General features: G+C 36.7%; 1 protein-coding gene across 3 annotated transcripts in view; it reads left to right on the plus strand.

The window, feature by feature from the left end:
- Positions 1 to 26,737, plus strand: part of DMD (dystrophin) — a 2,141,216-nt gene that overhangs the window by 1,773,918 nt on the left and 340,561 nt on the right. For all 3 annotated transcript variants that reach the window (XM_084869361.1, XM_084869360.1, XM_084869362.1), the window contains one exon: positions 21,154 to 21,300. In XM_084869361.1, the coding sequence (XP_084725487.1) occupies positions 21,154 to 21,300 (147 nt within the window). The remainder of the gene's footprint in view (positions 1 to 21,153; positions 21,301 to 26,737) is intronic.

The following is a 26,737-nucleotide window of genomic DNA, read 5'->3' on the forward strand; positions in this document are numbered from 1 at the left end:
CATTTTCACTCAATTTGAATCTGTAAAATTGCTGTGAAACTAAATCTTATCGGGTCTCATTACATAATACCTATTTAATTGTCCTGTGGTTTAAGGCTCTTGTCTGACCCAGATGCAACATTTCATTAATTTTACCTTCTATTTATCAGCTGGCTATTGGTTTCCACATGTTTCTAGCAGGGACAGAGAATGATGGTTCATGATTTTCAACCTACACAAACCCAGAACTAGAATCACCCAAACAGTTACACAATATAACGATTTTGTGCATTCAATAAAGCATAAGGTTAAAAGAAATATAAGCTAAATAAATGAGCATGCGTTCTATTGATCCTTCGGCTTACAGTAGTGAATAAAATATTACATGTGGAGCCACCCTGACATTTTGTTATAAAGGTTGAGGTAAGAGGTTTTCAAGATTGTTTCAGTGTTAAAATAGCCTGGGGTTTGGGGTTGAATGTCATATGCAAGATGGGTCTTAGCGAAATCTGACCCACTTTGACTTTCAACACAAAACTTGACTTCTTAGTGAAAAGATTATCTTTAAAAATTTTAAATCCTTTTTTCAACTGAAATAGTATTCTTTTATAGATAATCAATACAGAATCACTCCCACATATTTTTGAGAATACTGTCATACTCCCTTTTTGAAAAAGAAAAAATATATATTGCTATTAAAGTTTGATATCTTTGTTAGTTGAATACTAATCACTTTTAGAAAGTTTAGATTTGTCCAATGACTGAATTTTTTTAAATACCATTTGAGTACATTGATTAGACAACTTGACATGTGGACACATTTGTGTAAGTAGTAATTTATTCATCATTTGCATGTAAGTGGACATTATCATGATAACAGTTGTCATAACAGAACATAACAGGATATGAATTTAGGCCTTACCTCACGATGTGATCAGAAAAATTCAAGGAATATCTTAAAGTAAAACTCATTATATGGTGAAAAAAATGAAAACCTGAATAAACTCTTAACCCCACTTAAGAAGCCAGATTTCTCTCACACTCATACATATATTGAGGTAAAAATAATAACCACTAACACATCTGGAGGGGTACATTGGTTAGAATGAATACATAAGACTTTATTTTCAGACTAGGAATATGATGAAATAAAATTAACCATTATAAAAAAAATTATCAATCTAATTTTAAACATGCTATCTCATAGATTTTAATGAAAAAAAATTCAGTTTATGCCCATTTTATTTGACTTTAAGTAGTCAAATATCTTGTTCGTCTGCTGTTCAATTTTTAAGATAGAAAAGGACTTTGGAAAAACTAAATAAATATGTTTATTAAAATCAGGAGCTACAATAATCTGAAAGTAAAAGTGGATATTGAAGGGAATTCTATAAATCTTTTCAGCCCTTTTCCATTTAACTATACACTGAGTGGCCAGATTATTATGATCATTGAATGCATAATAATCTGTCCACTCACTGCATATATATGATGTATATATGTATATGTGTGTGTATGTATATATGTATATATGTGTATATGTGTATACATATATATGTATATGTATATGTATATGTATATGTATATGTATATGTATATGTATATGTATATGTATATGTATATATATGTATGTGTATATGTGTATATATATTAGAGGTCCAGTGCATGAATTCGTGCATAGATTGGGTCTGGCCAGCCTGTTCAGGGAGAGGGGATATGGGCGGTTGGCCGGCCTGCCTGCTGGTTGATCTCCTGGTCAAGGGGACAATTTGCATATTAGCCTTTTACTATATAGGATATACACTGAGTGGCCAGATTATTATGCGTTCAGAGATCATACCGTGTTTCTCCGAAAATAAGACATCCTCCAAAAATAATACCTAGCACATGGAAAGATAAGACATCCCCTGAAAATAAGACCTAGCGCAACTTTGGGAGAAATAATTAATATAAGACACTGTCTTATTTTCGGGGAAACAGGGTAATAATCTGGCCACTCAATGTATTTATCTCAGCTCTTAGAAATTTTATATTCATCTCTGATTTAGTTCTCCTTCAGTATGTATAAGTTGATAATACAATACATTGAATGGAAAATCAAATCAGCAACAATCCATTTTGTTTTAATAGTGAGTGCCTTCTCTATACAACTAAAATTAAATCAACATGCCCAGGATAAAGCAAACTGGGTGTAGCATGTTGCACAGGTTGATTCATAACTCTAGATTCCTCTATTATTCATGATTTATACATGCATAGATAGATTAATTTGTTTTAATGAAAAAAGAGTTTCTTGTTAAACAAGTACCATACTTTGTCCTGCATTTTCTTCACAAAAATGTTGCACTTTATAGCTATGGTATTTGTAAGCTTTTATAAGCCTGTGTAATAATCATCATTTACACTAAATTATACACATTAAGTTAAGCTACACAATAATAAGAACTTGGTCTATTTTGTGCATTGCTCTGGTTCCCTAGTGTGTGAGCATTCCCTAGTATATACTTGCTAAATAAGATTTTTTTGAATGGTGAATAAGCATGCACAAAAGAAGAGGGGAAATGCTCTTTCACATATATAAGACTTTCAAAATTTATTTCATAGATAATTTTCTCCAATTTCCCACCATCCTGTTTCTGGCCAATCTTACTTCTTGCCTGAATCTACAAATAATCATTGTCACTTCTTTCTCCTTTCAAAAATGACCACAAGCTTACATTGATCTATTTTAATTTTTTTAGTTGAACATGCTGCACCCAGATGAACATGCTTTTTCTATTGTTGCCCTCTATGGATGACTGCAATCACATTATCTACTAAGGGAGTTTCTTGTGACCTGCCTCAGCACCCTTATTTTCACTATCCAAACCCCATGACACAACTTCTCATAGTGTGGTTACATTATTTTCTGTGTGTGTCTGCTAAAGACTCTCTGTCTATTGAGAGTTCCATTTTCCCAGAATATATATGCATAGTACATAATTGATAGGAAATAAGTGTTTTCAAGTGAGTAGTAATTAAATCTAACTAAAAGTGCTGCAGAGAGAGAGAGAAACCAAGATGGCAGCATAGGTAAACACCTGAAATTGCTGCCTCACACAACCACTCCAAAACTACAACTAAAAGACAAAACGAATATCATCCAGAACCACAGGAAGACTGGTTGAGTGGAAATTCTACAACTAGAAGGAAGGAGAAAAACAAACTGAGACTCAGAGGAACTGCAGAAGTAAAATGCAGAGGTATGGAGGCACACGTGTGTAGAAATGGCTGGCAACTGAGTATGCGGCTGTTTTTTTTAATCTAGTGAAAGACACAAGCTACTGACTACTCTGAACTCCAATTCCGGGTGAAACTCTGGGGACTCAGACACATACAGGGAGAAACTGGACTGTCTGGCATCGGATAGAACTCGAGGGTGGCTTTCTCTCAGAGGTACTTGCAGTGATTACCATGGGACACTGAGACCTGGGGGCCTCTTTGGGTAGGGCTTAGGAACAGCCATTGCTGTTTGCTCCAACCTGAGACCCCACCCCACCCAAGCTGTGCACAGAGGTTTTTGCATATGAATGGCCTGGTCCTTTAAAATATAAAATTATGTAACAAATTGCAGCTGAGTCAGAGAGACCCAGAACATCCAAAAGAAGGCAAAATGACCCACAAAAGCTTGCATTGCTTCACAGCTGGGCCTCATCTGGGCCCCTCCAATTCCCAAACAAAGAAGAGGAATCTGCACATCTCTCTGTAGCTCCTGAGTGGCTTCAGAAAGAGGCTAAATTAAGCACCTCCTTTGAGATCCAAGAGCCAGTGTACCCACGGATCAAAGTAGGATCATCCAGGTTACAACTCCTCAGATCCATAAGGGACATGCTCAGGGGGCAGACTCAGTGAACACCAAAGCCCCACTGAAGCAAGTCTTGCCTCATAAGGGTGTCTCCAGCACAGAAGTTCTCCCAGCAGAGACACAGCTGATCCTCATAGCCAATTGGCCTGGAAGTCAATTCCTCCCAGTGATACCAACAACAGTCAAGGCTTGACTACAATAGGACTGTGCACACAGCCCACAAAGGAGTACACTAAGAGTGTCCACCTCAGGTAACTGGAGAGGCTGAGCCACTGGGCCCAATAGGACACCTAACACACAAAGCCACTCTATCAACACAGGGAAGCAGCCAAATGTGGAGACAAACAGGTCACAAATGAAAGAAAAGAGGAAAGCAAATTACTGGATATAGAGTTCAAAACCATGGTTATAAGGTTTTTGAAGAATTTCCTAGAAAGGGCTGATAAATTTAGCAACACCCTCAAGAATATGAAAAAGGACTAACTAGAAATTAAGCATACACTGGCTGAAATAAAGAATAATATACAGAGATCCAACAGCAGACTAGAGGATTGCAAGGATCAAGTCAAAGATTTTAGATACAAAGAAGCAAAAAACACCCAACCAGAAGAACAAAAAGAAAAAAGAACCCAAAAATATGAAGATAGTATAAGGATCCTGTGGGACAACTTCAAGCATACCAATATCCAAATTATGGGGGTACCAGAAGAAGAGAGAGAGCAATATATTGAAAACCTACCTGAAGAAATAATGACTGAAAACTTACACTACATGGTGAAAGAAATAGACTTACAAGTCCAGGAAGCTCACATAATCCCAAACAAAAGGAATCCATAGAGGGACACCAAGACACACCATAATTAAAATGCCAAGAGCAAAAGACAAAGAGAGAATATTAAAAGTAGCAAGAGAAAAACAGTTAACTAAAGGGGGTACCCATACGACTGTCAGCTGATTTCTCAACAGAAACTATGCAGGCCAGACGGGAGTGGCAAGAAATATTCAAAGTGATGAATAGCAAGAACCTACAACCAAGATTACTCTACCCAGCAAAGTTATCATTCAGAATTGAAGGGCAGATAAAGAGCTTCACAGATAAGAAGTAGCTAAAGAAGTTCATCACCACCAAACCAGTATTATATGAAATGCTGAAAGATATTCTTTAAGAAGAGGAAGAAGAAGAAAAAGGTAAAGATAAAAATTATGAACAACAAGTACATGTCTATCAACAAGTGAATCTAAAAATCAAGTGAATAAAAAGTCTGATGAACAGAATAAACTGGTGAATATAATAGAATCAGGGGCATAGAAAGGGAGTGGACTGCCAATTCTTGAAGGAAAGTGGTGTGGGTATGCAAGAAGAGACTGGGCAAAATTGTAAACCTATGTATGAGGACAGTGGGAGTGGGTAAGAGCAGAAGTGGGGTAGGAACCAGGTGGAAGGGAGCTATGGGAGGAAAAATGAACAACTGAAATAATCTGAGCAATAAAGATTTATTTTAAAAAATTAAAGGGTTGCAGAGAGAATATGCCATAACACTTTGAAGAAACTTATCATATGCATTGCACAGCCCAGCTCATCTAAATCCACCACAATCTTGCTCCAAGAAAATTGTTGTGATTTGTCTTCCACAACTGCCCTGTCTTTTATGCTTCACCTTATTAAAGACTGCTCTTTCCCTAACACATTAAACTTTCCTACCTCTTACCCTTTTATCCAGCTCTGGACAAATATCTTTCCTCCTGCTACCATACTTTATCTTTGTTTATCAGTTTCATAAACCCACAGCCCAATGTCTAATTCAGGGAAACCTTACAAAGTTACATGATAGTTTCATGGCTTATATTTAAATATTTTATCCATTTGGGGTTTTATTTTTTTGTCTGGTGTAAGTTGGTGGTCTAGTTTCATTTTATTTAATGTTCGTGTTCAATTTTTCTAACACCATTTATTGAAGAGACTGTCTTTACTCCATTATATTTTCTTCCCCCCTTTGTAAAATATTAATTGAGCATAATGGCTTGAGTCAATGTCTGGATTCTCTGTTCTCTTCCATCGGTCTATATGTCCATTCTTTTGCCAGTACCAGGCAGTTTTGAGTACAGTGACTTTGCAGTATAACTTTATATCTGATATTGTGAATCCTCCACCTTTGCTCTTCTTTCTTAAGATTGCTGCGGCTATTCAGGGTCATTTTTGGTTTCATATAAATGTTTGAGTATTTGTTTTAGATCTGTGAAATATACTGTTAGTATTTTTTCCCATTAGTATTTTAATAGGGATTGCATTGATTCTTTAGATTGCTTTGGGTAGTAAAAACATTTTAATGATAGTAATCCTACCAATCTATGAACATGGTATATTCTTCCACTTGATTATATCTTCTATTGCTTTTTTCATTGTCCTGTACTTTTGTGAGTACAGATCTTTTACCTCCTTGGCTAAGTTTATTTCTAAGTATCTTAATTTTGTGTTGCAATTATAAATATGATAGGTGTTTTTTTTAAGTTTCTCTTTCTGAGAGTTCATAATTTGTGTATAAAAATACCATAGAGCCGAAACCAGTTTGGCTCAGTGGTAGAGTGTCAGTCTGCGGACTGAAAGGTCCCAGGTTCAATTCCGGTTACGGGCATGTACCTTGGTTGCGGGCACATCCCCGGTAGGGGGTGTGCAAGAGGCAGCTGGTTGATGTTTCTCTTTCATCGATGTTTCTAGCTCTCTATCTCTCTCCCTTCCTCTCTGTAAAAAATCAATAAAATATATATTAAAAAATACCATAGATTTCTGGGTGTTAATTTTGTATCCTGCTATGTGGCCGAATTCATTTATTAAATCTAGTAGTTTCCTGATGGAGTCTTTAGGGTTTTCTATTTATAATATCATGTCATCTGTGAATAATGACAGTTTTACTTTCTCCTTTACAATTGGGATGCCTTTTATTTTTTCTTCTTATCTTATTGTTATGCCTAGGACTTCCAATACTATGTTGAACAGGAGTGGTGAAAGTGAGCGTCCACTTTCTTATTCCTGTTATTAGGAGAAATGGTTTTAGTTTTTGCCCCTTGAATATGATGTTGTTTGTAAGTTTGTCATATATGGCTTTTATTATGTTGAAGTATGACCCCTCTATTACCACTTTGCTGAGAATTTTTATCTAAAATGGGTATTGGGTTTTGTTGAATGCTTTTTCTGCCTCAATTCATATGATCATGTGATTTTTATCTTGCAATCTGTAAAAATAGAACGATGTCTTACCATTTGCAACAGCATGAAAAGTTTTATGCTAAGTGAAATAAGCCAGTCAGAGAAATACAAATATCACATGATCTTATTCATGTGTGGAATCTAATGAACAAAATAAACTTATAAAATAAATCCAGAGACATAGAAATATGAAACAGCCTGTCGAATCTCAGAGGGAAGGCCGGGATGGGTAGGAATAGATCAACCAAAGAGCTTATATACATATATGCATAACTCATGAACACATACAATAGCATGGTGAAGGTCTTGGGTATGGGATAGGGGCAGGTTACAAGAGGTCAATGGGGAAAAACAGGGCCATGTGTAATACTTTCAACAATAAAGATTTTTTAATTAAAATTAATTTTAATAAAAATACAAAGTTACATGATAAAAGAGTGAGGAAAGATAGATTTTCCCAGGGTAATATTATAAATTGGCTCCAAAGATGCAGCTATGAAGAAAGAATCTTAGTCTGTGGCTCTCTCATGGATGAACTAGCTTATCATCATCTGCTTTGCAGAGTCCCCCTGAACTAGACTCATTAGGACCTCATGTGACTTTTTATTCTCCATGTTGCCTGACACAGTGATTAACTGGTTGTAGGTGTAGTAAAAGAAGGAAAAATAGACTCAGTCTTCTCATTTGTCTTTACAACAGCCCTAAAGTGTCCATGCTACTTTTACCATTTTTACACAAGTGGAAATGCATGGGAAATATTTATAAATGAAAATGAAATTTTTCTTTAGTGGTAAATCCCAAAAGTGAAGGAAGAGAGAGAGAGAGAGAGAGAGAGAGAGAGAGAGAGAGAGAGAGAGAGAGAGAGAGATCACTTGTAATCTCAACCCCATATAATATATAATGCCAATTCCTGCAAACACCTCTTTACTACTGGAGGAAAAGGTACCTCTTTCTTCAAAGAGATCATCAGCCTCAGTCAAGGTTCACCAATTCTGTATTGGAACCCAGGTTGGATTTCAGCCCTCTGTGTCCTCTTGACCAGGCCACTATACAACTCTACATGTAAACGCTGGTATTTTAGTCTTATCATCTTCTTCTATATATTTTTTCATGTTTTTTAAGTTTTATCAAAATGCCTTCCAGAAGGCTACACCAAGTGTATCACCACCAGCAGAACGTATTTTCCTTAAATAGATTACTCCCCCTTTTCCTCCACTGGCTCCATTTTTATGAAAACTCTCTGGTTGGTACCAAAAAGCTCTCTAGTTAGTACCAAAAACTGGAATGTTACGTTCTTGCTCAGAGTGTTAGAGAGACCTTAAAAATTAGCACATGTTCCCACAGAAAATAAGTAACTTAGATATGGAACCTAAAGGAAATGGTTTCTTTTAGTTAGGAACTCAGTGTCAGATTTCTGTAGGAATATATGTTTATGAAGCAATTTGAGGATAGCTGCTGGTCTGAAGTTTTTAGTGATTAATGCAAAAATGCCTAATTCTCTTGAGTGTTCATTTTTAATAAAAATATATTGAGGGATTATCATGTGCTTGTTGCAGGCATACCCTAGAAAAAAAATAATGTAGAATTGCCTTAATGAATTTTAGGGTCTTGGGAATGGAGGCAATGAATTAATAGGCAAATAGATATGCACTTATAAATTGTGATCAGTGCTAAGAAGGAAAATAAGGTGCTGAGAGTGGGAAAAATAGCGCAGAGCTTGCTTACTTAAGGCAGCCAGGGTTGGGCTTATTTTTATGGTCACATTAACTGAGATCTAATGTATATGAATAGAAGCCAGTGAGGCAGAGAGTAAAAATATAAAACTCCAGGTTGATGGAACAGCATGTACAAAGGGTCTAAATCAAGAATAAGCTTGGTGATCTAAATGAACTTGGGTTTGGCAATTATTTCTTTTTAAAAATATATTTGATTCATTTTTTATAGAGAGGAAGGGAGATGGATAGAGAGTTAGAAACATCAATGAGAGAGAAACATTGATCAGCTGCCTCCTGCACACCTCCCACTGGGGATGTGCCTGCAACCAAAGTACATGCCCTTGACCAGAATCAAACTTGGGACCCTTCAGTCCGCAGGCCAACGCTCTATCCACTGAGCCAAACCAGTTAGGGCAGTAATTATTTCTTAATGGAAAACAAAAAAAGGAAACTTTTTTTAAAAAAATCAATAAATTTACTTAATCACAATTTAAAGTTCACTCTTCAAAAGATGCTACAAAAATAAAATAAAATAAAATAAAAAAGACAAGCCAAAGCGTGGGAGAAAAATATCTGCAAAACATTTGTCTGACAAGAGACATATCTGGAATATAGAAAGGACTCTTATAACTAAATAATAAAGTAATAAGCAACCCATTTTTTAATGGGTAAAAGATCTGACATTTCACCAAAGAAGACACATAGATGTCAAACAAATACATGAATAGATGCTTAGCCCCACTAGTTATGGAGGAAATTAACATTTAAAACAGAATAAATTTAAAAACAGTGACCACAGTATTGACAATCATGTGAAGCAACTAGAACTTCCATAAATGACTGGTGTAGAATGATACAATCAACTTTGGAAAATGATTTTCAAGTTTTGGAGGCTTCATTTTACTTCTTTAAAGAAATTCAATTTTTTTTTATAAATGTAATATATAAAAGAATATTAACATTTTTTAAAGAAGGAGAAGGAAGGAAAGAAGGAAGGAAGGGAGGGAGGAAGGAAAGGAAGAAAGGAAAAAAGGAGGAAAGGGAATAAGTTTGCTGAGTTCTAGGAACACAGCATCTTTTAAATTCTTGTTAAAAATATCAAATTCTTGGGCCCATTCTGGACCTGCAGAATCAAAAACACTAGGGTGGAACTCAGAAATCTCTGTGTAAACAAATGGTTTATGATTATGATGCAGGTTATTGTTGGAGAACCACTGCCTTAGACAGAGGTCTGGTTGGGAAGGTAAGAGAAAGACAGTCCCTCTAGGCAAGGGCAATGGAAATGGCAAATATGGACACAGACTGGGAACATTTCAGATTGGCAGAAACTTTTGCAAATTCAAAAAACCTGTGAAATCTAAAACAATCTGTCTAAAATAACACCTAAATTTGAATATTAATGTCCTTGTGGTTGATGTTTTTGGTGGTTTATGAATTGTTACTTATTCTTAAATAAGTAAACAGATTTCATTAACTGCTTTTTTGCTTGAACTTTTGTCACATATAATTAAATTTTGTCAGACAGAAAATATTGGCATTCTGTTTCCTTAACAGCCTAAACACATGGACTGCTTAAGTGATTTATTTATACTCATTAGAGACCTTTTATTTTGATTATGCATATTTTGCATTTAGCCTCTGTAAAGCATTCATGAACTACCTTTTTATTTGTTTTAATTGTATCATTAGAAATGTTTGTGGTGGGGGTCGCTTTGGAGTGTTGTTTGCTTTTTTTTTCCTTTTTTTTTTTGATTTTTTTTTCCTCCAAAGTGGAAATAATTTGCAGTTAGAGTTAGGATTATAAAACAAGTTTCCAAGGAAATTAAAGTAACTAACATGTGTACAACTTGTTCTTATAAGTAAAAGCCTTTCCTTTGTGTCAAGTTCTATCCTTCTCCTCATTTCCAATTTATATTTGGGAAGGCAAAATGAACAGCGTGAACAGAAAAGAAAGAAGCAGGGCACTATTGGTGTGATAAAGCTAGAATTCTGCTTTAATTTGGACAATGTTGGGGATATAAGCTTCATAGTAAAGCCGTGTCCTAAAACATGAAGAATCATGATGGATATAAATATACATTTTTGAAAAGTAATTTATGTTTTGTGTTTGGATGTTCATTCTTTTTCAATAATACAAAAATAAACTAGAGATAATTTTTCATAAAAACATAAGCATTCTCTATGGTAAAAAAAAAAATACTACAGTTAATAGCTATTCTCTTAGTGCCACAAATTTGGAATTGTGGTGATTCTGAGGGGAAACCATAGTTAAAATATAATTATTGATAATTGCTTAGACAATAAAAGCACCAAATTTTGTCATGCCTTCAAAGTTCATATTGGGTTTTTTTTTTTAAATCTGGTGGTTGTATTTTTTTTTTTTTACTTAACTTACCCTAAGTCATCCTGATTATGCTACATCTAAATCATTACTTCTCAATCGGTTTCATTATTTATGTCCTTATTCCCTTTGCTCGCCAAAAAGTGATCATGCCCAAATATGAAACCATACAAGAATTGCCTTGAAATCTGAATGCAAGGAAGACAATGGAAAGAAACAGCATAATATTTTGCCTTCAGGCTACCCCCATAAAAACTGGTGCTGGAATGGAATGCAGCAGCATCTCTATTTAAAAAGAGTACATGTTTCAATGGCATAATTTATTGTCGAGAATGTCTCCACCAGAGGCAAAAAGTGACACTAAAGGCAAAGAGATGTACTCATTCAATTTGAAAACTACACCCTGTGTTTTAACTCCACGTAAAAATCCCTCAGTATTTGGCAGAAATCAAGAACTTGGTCTTATGGAAAGAGTGGTATATCTCAGGTTTATGAAAAATCTATGTGATAGCCCCATAATGACAGTAATGAGATAAGCCTCTTACAAGAAAAAATAAAAGTACCTGTCTGGCCATTGTTGCTCAGTGGTTGAACATGAACCTATGAACCAGGAGGTCATGGTACTATTCTCAGTCAGATCACATGCCCATGTTGGGGGCCCAATCCCCAGTGTAGGGCATGCAGGAGGCAGCCAATCAAGGAATCTCTTTCATCATTGATGTTTCTATCTTTCTCCCTCTCCCTTCCTCTTTGAAGTCAATAAAAAAATATTTTTTTAACAAAGGACTTGACAGCCCTGACTGGTTTGGCTCAGTGGATAGAGCATTGGCCTTCAGACTGAAGGGTCCCGGATTCATTTCCAGTCAGGGGCACATGCCCTGGTTGCAGGCTCGATCCTCAGTAGGGGGCAAGCAGGAGGCAGCCAATCAATGATTCTCTCTCATGGTTGATGTTTCTATCTCTCTCCCTCTCCCTTCCTCTCTGAAATCTATAAAAATCTATAAAGATGATAGAGATAGATAGATAGATAGATAGATGATAGATAGATAGATAAATATATAGATATAGATGATAGAGATAGATAGACAATAGAGATAGATAGATGATAGATGATAGATAGATGATTGATTGATAGATAGATAGAAAGATAGATAGATAGATAGATAGATCGATCGATCGATAGATAGATAGATAAAGACCTGAAATTTGAAATCTAAGGGTAAAGGAGATTGGAAAAATGGATAAAGTTAGTCTATGTAGCGGATACTCTGGGTGTCTCAGCCTGATTCCTTTAGTAGACTAATGTATTCATTCCCCAGCAACTCTGTGTTGGCTGATAGAGACTCATAGTTGCACTCTTTTCCAGGAAACCTTTCACAGCCAAAAGGAAGCCACCTTGCCTGGGAATTTACACCACACCTTCTCTGAGACTGATAGGGAGCAGCTAGTGACAAAAACTGAATAACATTGAGGTAGAACAGGATAACTCCCTTGTCTCAACTATGGTATAATTTGTGCTCCAGAGCTCCCTATAGGACCAGGCTGATGCTGGTCTCCAGCAGAGACCACATCTTTGCTTACCTTTCTTATTTTGTCCTCCTGCTTCTCTCACTCTCCTTCTCTTAAAAGCACTCAGATTCTGCTTCTCTGAAACCCAGCCGAAGGCAGTAGGTATTCAGAGACAAAAACTGAACTTACATATTGTGCACCACACCAGGCCGGGAAAAAACCATAATAAAGAGCCCAAAATTAGACAACAGTAGAACATGAAAAGCTTGCCTACATCTTACCTTGTGTTTTTTTGTCATTGATCCTACCATATTTGAGCAGCTTATTTCGCTCTTTCCAAACATTTTAAAGGTTCCAGTAGGTCTCTGATCCTCTGGGCAAAGCACAATATAGTCTTTGACCATCTTGGCCCCAGTGGTGGGCACTCATTCTCATTTGGATGATATAACCATCCAAATATGCAGAAGCTACAAACCCAGATGGGCTGTACCTACTCCAAATTCTGGGTACCTGGACCCTATAAGGCCTTCTGTGAGCCATATAGAGGAGACCTAGTACCAGTATTAAAACCTGTATTTGTGGACATGATTTCCATTTCCTCCCCCTCAGCTTCTCACTACTACAGCTTGAAGAATTCTGAGACTTTTCCTAGTACCTCATCTTTTTAGCCTATTTTTCAATGCCTTTGGATCACAAACATTTGTTCAGTAAAGTTTAATTGTAGAGAGAAATGCAGTTAGTCACTACTTCATATTTAAGTAGCATTCATAATTCGAATTTCTCTGCATAGCGCATACAGCCCTACAATGACATTTAATCATCAGACCCTACTAATTTGGAATTCCTAGTAAGTGAAATAGGACCTTTATAAATTAGTAGATTGAGTTTTCAGGAAGAATGTTTAATATTGCTTAGAAGGGAAATTTTTCTGATTTTCAGTAGCACCATTGATATATAAATACAACATTAGATATGTGATATATATATATATATATATATATATATATATATATATATATATGCCCTGATGCACTAAGATTCATGCAGGAATGGGCTTTCCTTTCCTTGGCTGCTGACACTGCCTTCGCCCTGGCCAGAGCAGCCTTTCTACCTTTCTATGCTGCCCAGAGGCCTGGAGCAGCTAGGGTGGTGCAGAACGCCTGCGTTGTCACGATGGCAACAATGCAAGCATCCCATCCCACCCCTGGCAGCTCAGCGCCTGGGTATGCAAATTAACCCATCATCTTTGTTGGGTTAATTTGCATATTTCTGATTGGCTGGTGGATGTCATGAAGGTACGGTCAATTAGCATGTTACTCTTTTTATTAGTGTAGTGTTACTCTTGATTAGTATAGTGTTACTCTTTTTATTAGTGTAGTGTTTCCCTCTTCAATTTATAAACAATTTATAAACTCAAAAATGGCAGAACTAATTCAAGCATTGTAGTTTCCTCTCCTTCTTGCTTGCTTATACAGCTATTCCTGCTATGATCTTTCTTTGATTATCTTGGACCTCCATCACTTACTCCTGTTATTTTCTCTCCATCTCCAAGCCTTATCTTGCTTCAATTTCTTCCTAATGCAGTTTATACTCCGCAGTCTGTTTTCCAATTACATTCCAGCTAAAATTTAAACTCTATTGTCTCTGTGTTTGTGCCACAACCACCTGACAAAAACTCTGAACCAACTGTTTTCTCCATGTTTGCATGGGACATTTAGAAAAAGAGAAAATTGGGCAGATTGGTTCAGCTAAAATATATGAGTCTTTGGCCTCAAATGGGCCCTTAACATGCCTAGCAACCTTGCTGATTTCTTAGGGCAAATCCATCATACAGTCTCTATCACAACTAATTCAAATGTTCCCACTTATCCTTAATTCCTATTTACATTCTATGGATATTGGTTACATATCAATTCTATACCAACTCTGTTGCTTCTGTGGGGGCTAAAAATATTAATACTTTTCCTCCCACCTTCTAAGTTCTTCTGGCTAGGCCAACCATCAAATTAATAGACACAGATTAACAAGAGAAAATCAAACTTTAATACATGCACATGGGAAATTCACATAGGCATGAAAATTCCCAAGACAGTGAGGCAACATTGGATATATGACACATTTTTGGACAAGGGAGAATGGGATGGAAATGGAGTATTAAATTTCTGAAGTGAGAATTTGTGATTTTCAGGGAGTTGAAGAAGAGGGAAACACACCTGGCAAGCAAATCCTTGCTAGGAGACTCAAAAACAGTGGGACACAGGGTATCTAGCCAGCAGGCACCTGCCTGAAACCCTCTTGTTTACCATACTTAATGCAAATTAGGCTAAGGGGACATCTTGAACTCTCCATCCTGTAGTAGGTTTCTCTGTCTGAATCTCTTGGGCAGAAAGGGGGAAAGGGACAAAGGTTCTTTCTGGGTCTTTTGTTTCTTAGTAAATAACTTTAACAAATATTTTTTAAAAAAAAAGGCAGCTTCAGGGTGGCAGAATTTTGATCCCTTTACTTCATACTTCATAGAGGAATTAGAGACCCTCAAAATACAAGTAAATCAACTTACTCTTTCCAGTCCTCCACATTAACTTTTTTCTGTGCCTTGTGGAATTATCCCTTGAATATCTAGTCAAAACTGCTTCCTTTGTTAATAGACCATTCCTTTCTTTTGTTGCAAAGTGGATAATGACTACAATTATAAACCCACATTTGAACAAATCTTTAACTATGTAATGATAAGCAAAGAACTGGCAGGCAATTTAATTTCATAAAAAGAAAAACTTGACATATCAGACTAATATCTCATTCTAAATCAGTACTTTTATATCTATAATCAGACAACATTTAATGAAGTGAAAATTCTGCCTGCTTGAAACTAGTCATAATAAAATTAGACTTAGTTTGCTCTTTCATGGAGAACATATTCCAGATGTTTAAGTGATTCCAAGAAAACCCACAGTATAATGGCTCCCTTCGATATTTTCTCACTGCTTTCAAATTAGAATAAAATCTAATGAAATTTTGGTAGTATCTTAATAGCACATCATATTGTTCAGAGTTAACTGTACATGTTTAATAATTTAAAGATTAATTTATATCCCAGGCTGGCAGGGGAGTGCAGTTGGGGGTGACCAGACCTGCAGGGGAGGGAAGTTGGGAACAATTCGGCCAGCTGGGGAGTAGTTAGGTGTCAATCAGGCTGGCAGGGGAGTGGTTAGGGGGTGATCAGGCTGGCAGGTCAAGGAGCAATTGAGAGCCAGCAGTCCCAGATTGTGAGAGGAATGTCTGACTGCCAGTTTAGGCCCAATCCCACCAGCAGTCGGACATCCCCCCAGGGTTCCCAGATTGGAGAGGGTGCAGGCTGAGCTGAGGGACACCCCCCCAGTGCACGAATTTCATGCATCAAGCCTCTAGTTGTATCATATTAGCAACACTAATATTTGAAATATAGCCAAACCCAAAATTACACCCACTGAAATGACATGGTACCTGTATTCACTCTTTATATAATATGTCCTGTGATTCAGAGTTGAGGGGCTTCTCGTTTTTGTTATATACACTACTAGGCATTGACAATCCATAGCCATCCTCAGGTACTAGAGAGCTGCCCCCAGAATCTATCACATGTGTCAAACACAAGGCCCGCGGGCCAAATCCAGCCCGCCAGGCCTTGCAATGTGGCCCGCACCGCGCTGTCATCACTGCACTCTGCTGTCAGTTTATGACTGTTCAGTAAACCATTTGGCCCGCGATTTAGGCTGGATTTTAGATTTTGGCCCCTTCTCTGATTGAGTTCGACACCCCTAATCTAAGTCAAATGCCAAAATGACAGCTGATTTGAACATCCCCTGCCCCTTGTTTCTCTTTGTTTTGTTTCCACCACCAGTTATCTCATTTCCTCCATCTTTGTGTACTTAGTGACCTTATGATGATTTCTTGCTGGTTAAAGTGCTTCAGTCTGTTCATGCCCATCAAAATATCTGCTTAAACTGAGCCTTACACCAAGTTATCTCTTTATCAGCTAGCCTCTCCCCAAAGCTCTATTTATCTTAACAGCAATTTAGGCATTCAAATTAAACTCGGGGGGGGGGGGGGATGTTATCCTTAATTGATTCTCTCTCATCATTGATGTTTCTATCTCTCTCCCTCTCCCTTTCTGAAATCAATAAAAGTATATTATTTTTTAAAAGTTTGTAATAGATGCTCTTTATTACAATTTAATTAGGACCTAGAGTTCAACCACTAATTGAAAGAGACAGTTAAATCAGGGAACCATTAAAGATATTTCTTAAACATTTTATTCCATCTTAAAATAGCCATCAATATTTTAATATTGTGTGAAGGTTTTTTCTTTGAGTGTAGATTCACTGATTAGAGTTCTCCATGAATTGCACTGATAATGCAAACATCTGATTTCCAGTTTCTTTAATGTAGGCAGAGTGCATCAGGAAACATGAGAATTATTCTAAATGCTGAATCCTTCTAAATTTTTTGGATTTTTTCCCCAATATTTTACAGTCTTGTCCACTCCACTTCAACAGTACTTCTTTTTAATTTTTAAAGAACTTTCCTGGTTTTCATAAAAATAATAACTCATTTTTATTTTTATTTAATTATTTTTTTAAATATATTTTATTGATTTTTTACAGAAAGGAAGGGAGAGAGATAGAGAGTTAAAAACATCGATGAGAGAGAATCATGTATCAGCTGCCTCTTGCACACCCCCTACTGGGGATATGCCCGCAACCAAGGTACTTGCCCCTGACCGGAATCGAACCCAGAACCCTTCAGTCCCCAAGCCGATGCTCTATCCATTGAGCCAAACCGGTTTCAGCAATAATAACTCATTTTTAGACATATTTCTTTGTTTAGAAATAATATTTACTATCAATCCTATAAAAACTTTTAGTTTTAGACTAATGGTTTAAATCATATAATTGTAACACTAACTGGCAAAACACATTTGAGAACACGACTGACAACTGAACTAGTGAGAGCTGAAGACCATGCACACGTACAGATATCTCTAACATTCTCCTTAGAGGTTGGTAGATGCTTCAGACAGTGTATTTCACAGAGGAATAAAGACTATGGTGAGTCTTAAATGGATATTAGTTAAGAGAACTTTTATTATAATTGTTAGATCTTATAAAATAAAACCCTAATATGCCAACTGACTGAATGGCAGAACAACCAGTCACTATGACACACACTGACCACCAGGGGGCAGATGCTCAATACAGGAGCTGCCACCTGATGGTCAGTACACTCCCACAGGTGGAGTGCTGCTTAACCAGAAGCCAGGATCACAGCTAGTGAGTGTAGTGGCAGTGGTGGGAGCTTCTCCTACCTCTGCAGCAGTGCTAAGGACTCCTCCAGGGAAGTCCGCCTGCTGGCTTAGTCCTGCTCCCCAGATTGCAAGAGGGCACAGGCCTGGCTAAGGGATACACCCCCCCCCCCAGTACATAAATGTCATGCACCAGGCCTCTAGTATGAGTATAAAAAAGAAATGATAAGAACCTACGATCACTCTGCTCCACAAGCCATGCCCACAAACCACACCCACAAACCAATCAGAGTGCATATGCAAATTAACCCCAACCAAGATGGCTGTGGCCATAGAGGCTTAGGTTTCTCTGGCAACGGAAGAAGCCAAGCTTTCCGCCTGTCCTAGCAGGCCTAAGCCTCCACTCCAGGCTACAAAATTTCAATTATACAAGATACATAAATTCCAAACAGAAATAGCAGCAGCCATGGTGTGAGCAGAAGGCTTGGCTTTGCTCCAGGCTACAAAGTTTCAGTTGTAGAAGATAAATAAATCCCAGAAATCAGGGCCTCTGCTTGGGTTGCTGGGGGGGGGGGGGGTGCGGGGGATGGCCAGCCTTGAAGACCATCACAGGTCCCTCGCTCAGGCCGCCCCATGCCCCAAGGGAACCCCTACCCTGATCTGGGACACCCTGCAGGGCAAACCAGCTGGCCCCCACCCGTGCACCAGGCCTCTATCCTATCTAATAAAAGAGTAATATGCAGATTGACCATCACTCCAACACACAAGATGGCTGCCCCCATGTGGTTAAAGATCCTGCCCCCATGTGGACACAAGATGGCCACCACAAGATGGCCAGCAGGGGAGGGCAGTTGGGAAGCAACAGGCCTGCAAGGGAGGGCAGTTAGATGCAATCAACCCTGCAGGGGAGGGCAGTTAGTGGTGATCAGGCCAGCAGAGGAGGGAAGTTGGGGGCAAACAGGCTGGCAGGGGAGCAGTTAGACATCAATCAGGCTGGCATGGGAGTGGTTAGGGGGTGATCAGGCTGGCAGGCAGAAGCGGTTAGGGACAATCAGGAAGGCAGGCAGGCGAGCAGTTGGGAGCCAGCAGTCCTGGATTGCGAGAGGGATGTCCCAGATTGGAGAGGGTGCAAGCTGGGCTGTGGGACAACCCCCACCCCACCCCGCCCCTGTGCACGAATTTCATGTACCAGGCCTCTAGTATTCTAATAAAAGACATTTGAACGTGTAGATTATGTAATCCAAAGAAAGCTGAAATCTAGATATGACTTAACTGAGATGGCTACTCAATTTAACGGCTGAGAGCCACACTAGTGAAGGCAGATGATTAGCATAGAGGTTTAATCTGCAACATTTTCAGATTATATCTGGTTTCCCACTTATAATTTGCACTCATATGATATTTATTAGTGGTTATTACCAACACATTATTATCCAGAAGAGACTGGTTCTATTTTGTAATAATTGTCCTTATCTAGGTTTCTCCATTGTCATTTAAGAAATCTGTTTTCCAACATTTATATTATGCAAAACAAAATTGTTATGCATCATTTTCTTACAAGGAAATGAATAAATATTTACTATCAATCCCTATAAAAAATTTTAGTTTTAGACTGATTTCTGTGACATTCCACTGACATGGAGTTGAATAAAGATGCATATATTACATAGGATTGTTGTATGTATGTGTTCAGTCAGAAGTGTATCTTTTGTTTTTCTTTGCTTTAATTTTAATGGATATGTAATTCACATACCATAAAATTCAACCTTTTAAAGTGTAATATTCAGCAGTGTTTAGCATATTCACAAGGTTGTGCCATCATCACCACTAATTCCAGTGTATCTTTCAAAAGAAACTCCCGATCCTTTAATATTTTTAATGACCACTTAAAAAATAAAAACAACTGAGTTCAGGAGAGAGATTGGCACAGTGTCTTGTGTTTTCTAATAACTATATAAGAATCTTACACTCCACACTGTACCACATTTTAGTGGTGAGATATTCAGATAGATTTGAGAGGATAATTACATTCTTATTTAGAATGTACATACGGGTTTCTTCCATTTGCAATGGGGATGAATTGGAGGGTTATAGATGAGGTGAGTGTAAACAATGTCTTTTATCAACATAGAGAACCAGAGAAATAACACATGCCCAGATCAAGCAAGTTAAAACAGCACTATAGCCAAGTAAATGATGCTGTCCTTGTGCACAGACATTATATTACACAAATTGTTCTTCTAAGTGAGGGAATTTGTCCGTTAGAAATTGCTCGTTGGAACATTTGGACATCATACATCATGTTAAAGATCCATAAATGTCATCTCAGTAGGGTAGATATGACACATGGTAATATCCTCCCCATATCTGCATAGTGTTCTTCTGTTCAACAGATTGTCATGATGTATTGCATCAGAGAATCCCAATCTAGTGCTTTAGAGACAGCTGAGAAGCCCCATGGGAGCCTTCTTAAGTCATTGCTACAAGGACTAAAATATCAGAAGGCCAGGAAGTCATTCTTAAAACTTGACAAAATATCCTAATCTCTAAATGAATCTATTTATTATGTAGTTGGTGCAAAGTATGAATGTAATATTTTATGACAGAGTATATCTTTTTTTATAAAAAAAAATCTATATCTGGTTGTGAGATGAGTAGAATTTAGAATCTAGCAGCACCATATTTTTCCCATTACTTTGCCAATTCAGAACTTCTTGCGGAGAGGCATATGATATAATAGTTAAGAATAGGCATTTATATGCATATGTGCATAACCCGTGGACACAAATAGCAGTGTGGTGAAAGCCTGGCAGGGTGGAGGAGGTCAATGAGGAAGAAAGTGGTGCCTCTGTAATATTTTCAATAATAAAGATAGATTTAAAAAAAAATAATAAGCACTCTGGTGACAGGCAAACCTGGGTATGTATCCCAGGTTTCTCAATTTTGACCCATGGGATCTTGGGCAAGGTTTAACCTCCCCAAGTTTGTTTTCTCTGTGTAAAATAAGAATTCTCCAAGTATTAACCTCATAGGTTATTGTGTAGGAATAAAATCAAATGACATGTGGACAGAGATCATCACAGGATTAGACATCTAAGAAGTACTCAAGAAATATTATTATTTACCCATTAACAAATGTTCATTGTTATACTACCACTATGATAGAGCTAATATCACTGATACTGCACCCAAACAGAATAAAATATCTTGTAGTTCCCATATGTCTGTTTCTTTGTTTTAAATATTCTCATCTTCCAATTTGCCCTTGACTATTTCACACAGGCACTTCGAGGAGAAATTGCGCCTCTTAAAGAGAACGTAAGCCACGTCAATGACCTTGCTCGTCAACTCACCACATTGGGCATTCAGTTGTCACCATATAACCTCAATATTCTGGAAGACCTGAACACCAGATGGAAACTTCTTCAGGTAGGAACATTATTAGCATTGCAGTTCCCTGTTCCAATAAGAATATACAGATAAAACTTGTTTATGAGGAACAATAAAAGTAATTTTTCACAGGACATTCACAAAAATATTTTGTGAGTATAGGATATTTTGTATTGTTTGTTAAGTCCCTATATAAATGTTTTCAAACCTATTAAAATTAACTTTTATAAATGGCTTAAAGTTAGGCTTTATTATATCTTGCAATAAACATAGGAGATAATGCTGAATCATGATTAAAAGAACTAAATTACTGGCATGCAATTACTTTGTACTATTACTGCTTGGATTCTTAAAACATCTTTCGCTTTGGAATCCTAATGTGTACAAAAGTCAAAGGTAAGACATCCTAAAATCTTTTAAAGAAACAACATTGGTCCACAAACAGGAAGGAAATATAAGTGTGATCAAGGTTATTTAAACTCTCTATGCCTCAATCTTTCATCTGAAGAAAATGGGGATAATAAATGTTCCTAAAATATTTGCTTATTATTAGGACAAGTAAGTCAAAACACATGGTAAGTACTCGGAACAGTACTAGTCCCATGGTAACACTATATAAATTCCAACTATTGGTGCTATTGCCATTATAATTATTACTATTATAGCATACACGTTTTGGAATCAGAGTCACTTGACCTTTCTGATTGTTAATTTTCTCATCTCTAACATGCTTGCTATAATATTAAGTGAACTAATTCATATAGAGTTGTTAGTACAGTAACTGGCTCATAGTAAGAACTCAGAAAATATAATGGTGGAAGAGATATGTCAATATATTACCTATGTAAAGGACACTGTGTTATACCCCCAAACTGTAAAACTGGCTTAATGACAGAATTGGAAAACTGTTTCCCTTCCTTTTTCCAATTTCATATGATGCAGAGTGTATACTACTGAGTACAGAGTGGCAACTGGGTTTAAAAATATTTTCTCTCAGAGTTATAATAACAAAAAAACTGAAAACCAGATGAGTTTTCCAAATAGTTCATTTAGAGGTCTGATCGACAGTTCTGTTAAAGAATTGCTCAAGCTTTAATAAAAACAAGTACAATTTTGTGACCTCCTGAGATTTCATATCATTTAATTCTTGTTGTGATCAATAATTTTGAAATATTTGTATGATGACTGTTATAAGTGGCATTGACTAAAGCAAGGGAATATAGTTAAGCAGTGAGTTCCTATGTATGTTTGCTCCATTAAGTACTATTAAAATCTTATCAGTTTTGCCCTAGCTGGTTTGGCTCAGTGGATCGAGTATCAGCATGCAGACTGAAGGCTCCTGGGTTCAATTCCAGTCAACAGTACCTGCCTGGGGTTGTGGGCTTGATCCCCAGTAGGGAGCAGGCAGAAGGCAGCTGATCAATGATCCTCTCACATCATTGATATTTCTATCTCTCTTTCCCACTCCCTTCCTCTCAGAATTCAATTAATATATATATATATATATATATATATATATATATATATATATATATATATATATATTTATATTTATAAATCTTATCAGTTTCACATCAATCAGGTGCTCAAATCTCAGAGGGAAGGTAGGGGAGGTTGGGGGTTAGGGAGAGATCAACCAAGAGACTTGTATGCATGCATATAAGCATAACCAATGGAGGCAGACAATAGGGGGTGAGGGTGAGGGCAGGATTTTGAAGGGGATGAGTGGCAATGGGGAGATAACCATACACTTGTAATACATTAATCAAAAAAAATATCTTATCAGTTTCATCCTTAGTATGTTTTTCATTTTAAGCATAAACAAAGAAAGTAATAAATGTCCAAGGCAAAGCAATGCCCGCATTTGTTATATACAAGTGCTCTTGAACTATATCTTAAAATTTCTTTTAGAGAGCTAAATGCCATATTTGCTTTCAGAATGTACTACAAGATTTGTAACAGTTGCACCTAAATTTGCAAAGAAGACCAAAAGATTATGAAGATAGGAAAAGTTTTTTTTTTTAATCTATGATAAGGGATCCATTATAGCTTGAGCTATTTATTTATATGTAAAGTAGGAGGAAATATTAATAGCTTGATTTTCATCCATTCTTTAAAATAGATAAAGACTTGGATATAAATATAAGTAAGTACATAAAGGAGACTGTGTGATACAATAAAAATAGTATTGGAGTGAATATCAGAAGGCTAAGCTATTATTTGACCATGTTATCTTGGGAAATCCATTTAACCTCTCTCAGCTTCAATGCCCTCATTTATAACATGAGACAGTCCATTTTGCCTAAGGTCACATCTAGTTCAATCCTATGATTCTGTATCTGATATTGGGGGAGATACCACAAGACAAAATTTAGTTTAGAATCAATAGAGTTGCCCCCTTTATTCATAATACAGATGGGGCTTGTTGGAATGATGTTTTTCCTTCTATAATTCTAACTTTGAAACCCCTCATCCCCAAACCCACATACAGACAGTCTATTCATGTTAAACAGTTCAGTTCGTTTGTGGTATATCCTCTTATTGTGGCGAATTTCACTTGTTGCTATTTTTTAACATGATCTTAGGATAGGCTCCAAAAGTGTTTTTAGCAGAAAGCTGGTAGATCCAAGGTTTTAGTTTGCATATTACTGAGTCAAGATGATTTCATATTTTTTACCATAATTCTAACCACTCTGTTGTATTATAAATGTGAATCTTGTGAAGAAAGTGAACAAAGCAAGAAATGAGGTTCACATCAAACATCTTCATCCGCATTACTGGAAGAGCAACTCATTGAGAACACTTTACATTTCGAAGAATGTACATGAGAACTAAAACATTGCCCAGCCTCTGTGGAGGGGAGTTTGAGCCCACCATCATTATGATATCATATTTCTAAAATAAATAAATAAGCATTTAGACACTTAGAGTGCTACATTAGTTCTAAAACCATGATAAAAGTAAGTACAAATACATCTTTGTTTCCTTGACTGCTAAAAAGAAAAGAAAAGAAAAGCAAGAAATAGAGATTTGGAGTAGCAGGAAGGCAGATAGAAACCTAAGGAAGTTCTTAAATTTGGGCATAATTATGTAGTAAAAGAAATACTACCAGGCTATGTCTAATATCAGAATATCTTGGCCCTAGCCAGTTTGACTCAGTGGATAGTGTCAGCCTGCGGACTAAAGGGTCCCCGGTTCAATTAAAATCAAGGGCACATGCCCAGGTTGCAGGCCCAATCCCCAGTAGGGGGTGTGCAGAAGGCATCCAATCGATGATTCTCTCTCATCATTGATGTTTCTCTCTCTTTGTCCCTCTCCCTTCCTCTCTGAAATCAATAAAAATATATTTTTTAAAAAGAATAGCCAGAGTTCAGTTACATGACCCATTGATTTTTATTTTAACAGAAAGACATGCTGGGTTTCTTTTTAGCTATATGTGATAACAGTCAAAATGAAAGAAACAGATAAACTATGTAGATATGAACATCAACAGCAGTGTAAGAGCCAGTAACAATTAATCCATATCTAGAAATAGAAGAGTTCTATATTTATTTTGAATCCACAAGTAGAAGTATAGAGACATTGGTTTTTCTGTTTGAAAATCTCTGTGGAACTAAAATCATATTTTCTCCCTCACCATGGACACATTGGTGTGACATTTCTACTAGACAATGTATTTTCAGCATAGGAAATCATCATTCCTTGAAGTTACAAAGAGTTATCATATACAGTATCTAATTTAATCCTCATAACATTATGATTCTGTCTTATGATTACATATTATCATATTCCCATGTACAAATAAGAAAACTGAGACTTAGAAACATTCAGTGACACAATCACTGTCACACAGCATGTATCATTCAAGACGTAAAGCAGCCCTTCTGAACTGCAACAGCCATCCCTTTTTCTTTCTTCTTCTCAAAGTCCTGTTAAGTTTGGACTTAGCAAAGTCATACCTTACAGCTCTTTATTTCATACCACACAGGTATGAAATATTTCACTTCTTTCATGCTTCCCCTCTTTTAAAATGATTCTTGGGGATATTAACTTTGAAATCTTCCTTTTACAAACCAATGGATTAATGAGCCCAGTTCAGTGTACCCCTTAAGATCATACCTGTAGTTTCGAATATAAAACCATAAAGCATTATATTTCTCCTCATTGTCTCTAGAACTCAGCAACTGTAGTAAAATCAACCAAAAGTAATTTTGATGAATTAGCTCTTAAAGCAGAACCAATCCTAATATTTGATCCAATAGAAATGAGTATCAAAAACCAGATCCCAGAGGGATGGTGGGCATGGATTTGTGGAAAGAGATTAACCAAAGAACCTATATGCATCTATGTATAGCCCATCTGCACAGACAATAGTGTGGTAAAGGCCAGGGGTAGGGCAGGGACTTGGTGGAGGGAGGCAAAAGAAGGGAAAGTGGGGGACATATGTAATACTGTCAATAATAAAAATTCATATATTTAAAAAAAATTAAGAAATTAAACCAATGATAAACCTTTGTAATTTTGAAGCAATGCATATATTTAGTGGTGTAGGCAGGTCTTTATTCACCAAGCACAAGTACTATATGCAAGGTTATAATCTAGGGAAGTATTGCTAGGGAATATTCTAACAATTTCTCTGCACCACAAGTAAACCCACAAATAGCAACAGAGGCTGCAAATGCACTTTAATATACAGAGTTCATGCTTTATTGACTGTGTGACTGTATGGAATATTATCACTTGAAAAACATTGAATATGAATACATTTTCAGATATGACATTCTTCAAATATGTTTAAGAACAGGATAATGAATTATGTATGTTTTTAAAGGTTTCCTAAGATTCTTCCAAAGTCATGCAGACAGTTATACGGAGTAGGGAAAAAGTATATTTACATTTGTGAGTTTATTCTTGTACCATTTTGTAATTATTGCATTATTTTTTATATGCACAACTCTAAACCTACTTTTTCCCACCCTGTATACTCCATCTTCATGTATCTGTGGTAATTTCTGTCACAGGAATCTAGACCTTCATCTTCTACACATTTCATTCCTCCTTTTATTATTTCCTTCTTTTATTCAATCAGTGCTGATTGAGCATCTATTGTGTATCAAGCAGACATTGTAATAATCCTATCTGGTTCCAGAACATACTTACCAAAATTCCCTTTATTTTTTACACTATCTTAAGCTAAATTTTATACTTGGATTTTCTTTTATTGCTTCCAAAATGGCCTTCTCTCTCTCCCTTCATCTTATAAACAAATACAAAAATCTATTATAACACTAATACTATAAAAGTAGGACCTTTCAAAAACCTCTGGTTTACACATCCTATATAATAAAAGCCTAATATGCTTAAGTGTCCAGTTGTCCAGTCTGCCATTCAGCCAACCAAAGCATAATATGCTAATTATGATGCCACTTAAGTGCTTGCTATGATGTGAACTGACCACCAGGGGACAGATGCTCCG

This window comes from Pipistrellus hanaki (assembly GCF_964339955.1).
Source record: "Pipistrellus hanaki genome assembly, chromosome: X".
Classification (NCBI taxonomy): domain Eukaryota; kingdom Metazoa; phylum Chordata; class Mammalia; order Chiroptera; family Vespertilionidae; genus Pipistrellus; species Pipistrellus hanaki.